At 32.7% G+C, this 7,569-nt stretch overlaps 1 protein-coding gene across 1 annotated transcript; it reads left to right on the top strand.

Annotated features, from left to right (window-relative positions):
* Positions 1-5,299: 5,299 nt before the first annotated feature.
* Positions 5,300-6,546, top strand: LOC149373197 (uncharacterized). Its single transcript, XM_089597718.1, has 3 exons — positions 5,300-5,634; positions 5,777-5,836; positions 6,336-6,546. The coding sequence occupies exons 1-3, from the start codon at positions 5,443-5,445 to the stop codon at positions 6,522-6,524; spliced, it is 441 nt and encodes a 146-aa protein (XP_089453844.1). The 5' UTR covers positions 5,300-5,442; the 3' UTR covers positions 6,525-6,546.
* Positions 6,547-7,569: the final 1,023 nt, after the last annotated feature.

Genomic DNA, 7,569 nt, shown 5'->3' with positions numbered 1-7,569 from the left:
AAATTGACTAAGATTTCGTAATGTATTTATTAAATAATAATGTAAAATAATTTTCGTCGAAATAATAATTAATCTCATTTTTACTGACTTACAGTATCGATTTAAAATTAGTACGTAGGTACTATTTATACCTAGTTATAAAAAAAAAAAAAAAAAATAAAACTGTTAAATATCGAATACAATTGATTAAATTTTTTCATATTTTGTGATAACATAACAGTATACAAAATGTGTTAGTAATTGAAATTATATTATTGTTTTATTTTTCTATCATGTTGTTTTATGAAGATGCTTTTTAATTTTTTTTTTTTGTCAGACCAAGCTGTCGTGTTGACTCTGCATGAGAAACGAGTTTTTCCTATGCACAGCAGGTACACATGATAAAAATCGACGCTGCTTAACAAAAAGCAAAACAATTACACCATAGCTGAGCTATAACCCATTGAATGGAAGGAAGACGATCTGCTAAGTTAATAAATTAAGATCCATATTTTGTTTACGCATACATTCACACATCCGTGATACATAAGACATTGCAAGAAGAAAAAACAGCTAGTATAGGGATAGAGTTTTTTCTACGTAGGTACAGCCTTTTTTAAGTAGACCACATGTGTTTTTTTTTCCTGTCGGCTTATTGATTTGTAGCATTAAAAATGCAAGGCCAGACGCCTGTTGCGTTGAACATTTTTCCAAATATAGGTAAAACTTTAGATTAGATTCGTCTAAAGTTTAACCGGGTTCACTAGCAATTCGTTGCTGTTTTCTCTCGCAATGCTTAAAAGATGACACCTCGAAAAAAACAGGATAGTTCGTTTTCTATCAAAACGGGCGTAGGCACCTATAGGCTCTCCAAAAAATATTAATTGCACGCACCCCTCGATGGAATGGAAGGATGTTGTGCTTTTCGTCGTCGACTCATGTTACTGTGGTTTTGTGCTTTCGTTCGCTGGTGAAGGGTAGTAGAGTAAAGTCAAGAAAATTTTGTTATTTTTTATTGTTTATCTTTACAATGCCAACATTTTTTTTGAGCTCGTAATCCAACTTACAATCCAGAAATGCTTCGATTTCACTTGTGCTGAAAATTATGTTCGAAAGGTAAAAGTGGGTAATTCCTCACCAGCTGCTGTCCCCCAGAAAATATATCATTAGCAGGTACGTCGATGACGAGGGCTTCAATGTGTCAGGTGTTATAGGAGATTCTTTTTGTTTGACGCGCTGTGTACTATGCAGGTACTATAGTAGGTATAGGTATACCTACCGACGCGACGGCGTAAAAGGGGTTGAAGAGCTACAAGACCGCATTCATAACTAGGGAGGGTAGTTTCGATCCTTATTGCCATATTACTCGATGAAATAGCGTGATAACTCTTTGGCTCATTTTTTGTAACTAGTCAATTGTCCTTTCAGTGATTCTAACTTTTTTTTTATTTCCTCAATTTGATCGATCATTTCGGATGAAAGTCATTTACAAATTATTTTACTTTTTTGTATACTTGGAACACATAAATGCAAATTAATTTGTAAAATACGTTATCACAGAGCTTAGACGTTGGAAAATTAACGTTAAAAAACGGCTAAGTTGGAGCTATAAACCGAAGACCATTTGTAATTAAATATTTGTTATCAACTGTCAGGGAGTATGTCAAAAAGCGGGCAGGGTGGAGCATCTAGTACTGTTCAACTTATATGAATGCAGCTTATTTAAATGTTAAAAAATATGTTAATTAAGACTTCTGTGTAATTTTTAGGTCTATGATAACTCCATTACAGTTACGGGTCAATGAGAAGAGGATAAAAATGTCTTATTCAATACCATGACCATCCCACGTAACATTTTAGAAAAGTATAATATGGAAAAAGTTGAGGTATGGCTAAGAGATGACCAAACCTTGTTTATATCTCTTCCAAAAAAACATTGGCCACTTGTCAGTAAATAGACTGTAACCAACATTTTAAATATCATCTTATTCGCGATCACAATTAACAAAAGAAAATGTATAAAGGAAAATAAAAAGTCATGTCACTGTATAACCTCATCTTTTTTTATACAAATAGTTAACCAAAGCCATTTGAGATCGTATATTTGTAATCACATTAATACAAGGATAAAAATTATAATTCAAACGATTTTTAAAACATGTTAATAAATACGCTTATGCACTTGTCCATCCACTAATGCTAAGTACAATTTTTTGATTTTACACTTACTAGAGATACTTACAGTATCATAGTCTATTGCAAAAAATCTTACGACACAAGATAAAAGGTATAATTAAGGTATGTCTCATAAAACTTGCTCTTGATTTTGTTTTTATGAACGGTTTTACAGATTTTAAGTTATTTGACGCGGTAGCTAAAAAAAAGGGTTCAGCTAAAATATTTATATGCAATACTTTATACAGTAAATAATTAAGTAGACAGGACTATAGTAACGTTTTGCTGGCCTTCGTTTTGCCAATAAATTATCGACCATAAACACACACAAGCAACATACAATAAAATACAAAAAATTGTTGATATAAAGAAATCAACCATTATGACATTTTTATTATTATTACCGAAAAATTGGCACTACTGAAAGAGTATGAGTAAAAATTTACTCTAGTCAAGTCTACGTTTATTTCAAGCAATGGTTTGCCAGTGTCTGGGTACAGACTACCCACACCGCAACCGTAACAAACATCAGACCACTCGAAGCCTATCAATATTTGTCAAAACTTGTCACAAAGGTAAATAAACTTTTTAAAACTAATTAAGGTCTTTTTTTCTATTTAAAGTATTTCTATTAAATTTATCAGAAATCATGTCTGATAACAGTTTTTTTTGTCTTTTTTTTAGTTAGGCTATTTATCATACGTTTTCACTGAGTTTCAGTTAAAATTGTGTCTGAAAATAATTTTAGGCTCAAAAACAACTGAATTGTTTTTATACATCTCTCAGAATAATAAGTGTTTTGTTCGTTTGTCCAACATAACTAACGGGATAGTCGCTACAAGGAGTCTTTCACACGACCTCTGTCGCATTTAATGTAGATGTTACATCTTCGCCTAATTTAATAATATTACGGAGACGTACGCCGAAGACGTATGTACAGGTATACTTTCATTATTATAACGAAGATTGACGTGGCCAAAATTTACCCCATTATATCAAGACAAAAAAATAAGAATTTCTTTATTGGTAAGAGTAATATGATTATCGATGAAGTTACAATTTTTTGTAATTTTTTTACCAATGAGATTATTTGAAACGGTATGGATCCAGACAAGCTTGTTCAGCATAGTAAGATTTTTATTCACTTAGTTATGAGAGGGAAAGTTTATACAACATTTTCAAAAGATTTTTTTATTTTCAATTTTGTAAACTACTACTTTTCTACAAATAAGTACTTTTATTTAAAAAACGAGTTGCCTAGGCAAAATTGTATTGGATCAAAAATGTTCACAAATTCGATTACTCGCATCTTTAAAAGAAAGTGTAGAAAATTTAAAAGGCAACAAGGCACTTGATAAACTCTGCAAATTTGTGAAGCTTCATCTCACTCTTTTTAGCATTAACTTGTACAAATGAAAAATCATTTTCTGCCATGCGTCGTCCCTGGAAGAAAATTACTACATAAGCTGGCTAGAAACTTGTCAACGTATATGACCAAATAAGCCTATAGCATGTTCACGAGTTTCTAACCAGTTTATGTAGTAACGTTTCTACTAGGGGTCTAAAGACTTATATTCGGTCTATTATGCTAAAGATAATACTCAATGATCTTGCTATAATTCAAGTACATCGTGTCGAGGAGTCGATAAATATTTCTATTAATCTGCGTAGTAAAAGAAGATCTATTTCGTCAACGTGTATTGATTAAAAAAAATTTTTATAAAATTTTTTTGTTTTACTTATTTTCGAATATTTGTAGTTTTCACGATTTTTAATATATTAAGTTGTACTAAAATATAAAGTTACTATGCAGTACATCTTAATAGATCCATGAAAGAATTTTTGAATATTTTACAGTAAAGTTTGTAAATAGAGTTATTTATAAATACTTATACAATAGATTAAAATATTTTTTAACTAAGTGCCACAGAATTTAGGAAGTTCCCCTTGATTCTTTCAAGGAGGTTTGGTTGTTTTCAAGGAGATTTATTCACTCATGTAAAAAATAAATGTTGTACTTTAACATGCTGGAAGTAGATATAAATTTTTTAAATATTTTCATCAGCCGAATTTTCAGGGAAAAAATCTCCGAAATCGCATTATTTAACATGCTCTCATGGGCAGAAGCGATTATCCAGCCTTTATTGTACAAATTTCGAAGCTAGAAATTTATTTATGATGAGAAAAAAGTTCAAATAGATAGCTTAACTTTTATGAAAGACTTTTGTATCAAAAAATATGCATCTTATATGACATTTAGAAGTAATATCTGTGTAAACGTAAACAAAGTTGCGAGAAGGTCTTGTGCTAAGTGTATAGGAGAGAACCGAACATCGTCTGTTGTCAGCTGATTATTTTTAAACGGAGCAAGACGTCTCTACAGAATTGCTTTTAGAATTTGTTAGACTGGAATTCATGACCTGAAACTTTCATAATGAAACTCAGCCTTACTTAAGACTTTAAACTGTAATGCTGTGCAAAAAAAAGTTTGTTTTTCAAAAATTCATAACACACTTTTTATGACAAAAGTTGAATCTCCTTTTACTTTTTTGAGCTTATTTTTTTTCATGCAAACCACATGTTTTCAAGTTTTTTTACTTGAACCATCGGAAACAAGCTGCATTAAAGTATGTGCCGTAATTTGTTTATGACATTTAATGGTTTTAACTGTAGGCACTGACGAGTTGAACACAGTTAATTAGCCGTGATGTAGTAAGCAGACGTTTTCATGCGCCGTTAGCACAACTCACTTTAACACGGTGTCTTATGGAAGCCCCCCGCACACCCACTCACCCCACCCCCCAGAAAAAACGACCGAACCTTCTTAAACATGTACTTCAACACATTCGGATTTTACAGCGTATAAATGACTGGTGCTGCCACACTTTGCCTCAAAGTTCATGTTATAAATCTTGTGGAAAAAAAAGCTTTCAAGTATCCATCATTAGCGCATCAATTGACCCTTACTGCCCATAAGACCCAATGCTTAAGATATGTTAAAGTGACTAGTGGCGCCAGCCCTCCCCTTCAACCTAATGCACCTAGCGGATATAAAACATACTATATGCTACATCTGTTATGCATATCATTCGTCCTGGGGGCATACGTAGAATCGTAGCTGAAGTAATCGGCTTACATAAAGAGTTTCATTCTATTCTCTGCCACGAGACCGAAAGACACTCACTTCACCTATTAGTAAAAAGGGGTTCTGCATAAAGTAACTTTAACTACAATCTACGCTTTTTTCACCAGTCGAGAAAATCACGATGTACTAGTATTTTAATCAAAATGGCTGACGAAAATGTGAAAGTAAAAATCGATGACGGCGATGATATAGGACCTCCCTTCGGTGGGAGCGAATATTCTAGCTTGTCGGGTCATCAGATTGTGTCTTCGAGCAACACAAATACAGAGGAAAGAAAGTTAGCCGTTACAAAGATACCCGGTGGTGATTGTTCCTTCGAACCCAACGAAAATAAGGTAAAGCCATCAGCAATAGTGAACAAATAACTATATGAATACGTGTATATATGTACTGTATAAAACATATACATTTATATATATATATATATATATATATATATACATACATGGTGACTACATGATAGTAATGTATTTGTAGGACGTTTATAAAAGAATGATGGATTGTGCACAATTTTCCCTGGCTTCAATAAGCGCTACCGTAAGTATGGAAGTTCTTTATCTAATTTAGTTTTAAAATCGTCTTAAACGCTTAAAATAAGTTTTAAAACGTATATGCTGTTTGTCTCATGTTCTGCTCCGTCAACAATTTTGATCAGACCTTAGTATAAACAAAAGTTTGTACCTGTTGGAATTCTCTTATTTCTACCTGCATCATACGTTTACCTGAACATAAATTTTAATGGCCACTGATGTAATCGTTCTGTGATTGGTCAAGACCAGTCTTGGGTGCATAAGTTTGAAAATGGGATTAAATGAGAAGTTAAAATTTTTACTAAAAATGAAAATTATATATTTAGTAGTTGCAAGTTATTTAATTGTTCTAACCAAATCAGAAAATTAAATATTTGTTATTAACTCTCAGAGAGTTGGTCAAGAAGCTTGCGGGAGTGAATCCTCCAGTACTATTTACTTTATATGAATACAGCTTATTTTATTATAAAAAAATATGTTAACTAAGATATCTGTGTAATTTTTAGGTCCGTGATAACTTTATCACAGTTACGGGTCAACTAGAAGAAAATGGAAACATCTCATACGAAACTATGACCGTCACCCGTGACATTTTAGAAATGTATGATATGGAAAAAGTTGAGGCATGGCTTAGTGAAGACAAGACCTTGTATATATCTTTTCCTAAAAAACATGGGCCAGTTGTCGATAAATAGACTGTCACCAAGATTAAAAATATCTGCTTAGTCACGGTCACGGTTAACAAAAAAAAATGTATAAAGAAAAAAATAAATGATGTCACTGCATAACCTCATCTTTTTTATCACGAATAATGAACCAAAGCCATTTGAAGTCTCATAGTTTTAATCACATTGATACAAAAATAAAAATTAAAATTTTAACGTTTTCTAATAAAAGTTAATTAATACGCTTATACACTTGTCGATGCACTAATTATGCTAAGTACAGTTTCTTGATTTAATACCAAAAAGAAATACTTACAGTATAAAAGTCTACTGCAAAATTACCTATGATACAAGATAGAAGGTATACTAGAAGTATATCTTATAAAACTTGCACTTGATTGTGTTGTTGTACAAGTGTTTTTGTAGGCTTAAGTTCTTTGACGCAGCTTAAACATTGAGTTAAAAAAAAGCTGATCAAATATATGCTTATGCAAGACTTTACACAGTAATTAAATAGTTAATTTGAAACACTGAATTTCTTTCTACTTAGGCTGGAAAATTTTTTAAGTAAAGGAAAAAGTCAAAATTCCCACGGAAATAGTATATTACGTTACGAGGCCGTTAAGTGGCTGATGTACGGCCGCGTGGAGTGTGTCGCCTGAGGCGGAGCCGAGGGCGACATCACGCGGCCGTCCATCAGCCACGAGCCACCTTACGGCCGAGTGACGTATACAATTTTTCGTCATCTCGTATAGGAAAGTTTGTTCAATAGGTTGATTTGGTTAACGCAGGGAAAAATGAATCACTCAGTGAACCGTGCGTTCCTTACAAGCATTGATCCTATACACCAAGGTCCTCATGAAGTGCAAACGAACGTGCCCAATAATTGGACTGACCGATCGATCACAAAAAAACATACGCATAATTCAACAGTGAATGCTAGAATACATATTTTTTTTGATAGTTCTTCAAAGTACACTAAAAAAAAACTTTCATTAAACGATACTTCATTCTTGGTTTTCCAGTCCATGTATTAAATAAATGCTTTTTCATGTAGAGCGCGAGCCTTTCAAGG

This window comes from Copidosoma floridanum, unplaced genomic scaffold, assembly GCF_036245765.1.
Source record: "Copidosoma floridanum isolate Cflo_tuat_1 unplaced genomic scaffold, Cflo_Japanese_pri ptg000035l, whole genome shotgun sequence".
In the NCBI taxonomy this organism is placed as follows: Eukaryota; Metazoa; Arthropoda; class Insecta; order Hymenoptera; family Encyrtidae; genus Copidosoma; species Copidosoma floridanum.
This window is presented reverse-complemented; position numbering and strand designations above follow the sequence as displayed.

Bases quoted from the DNA above. Each gene is read 5' to 3' on its own strand.
- LOC149373197 (XM_089597718.1), top strand. From the start codon at position 5,443: ATGGCTGACGAAAATGTGAAAGTAAAAATCGATGACGGCGATGATATA. The intron at 5,635-5,776 runs GTAAAGCCATCA...ATGTATTTGTAG, and splicing joins TCGAACCCAACGAAAATAAG to GACGTTTATAAAAGAATGAT. The intron at 5,837-6,335 runs GTAAGTATGGAA...TGTAATTTTTAG, and splicing joins TGGCTTCAATAAGCGCTACC to GTCCGTGATAACTTTATCAC.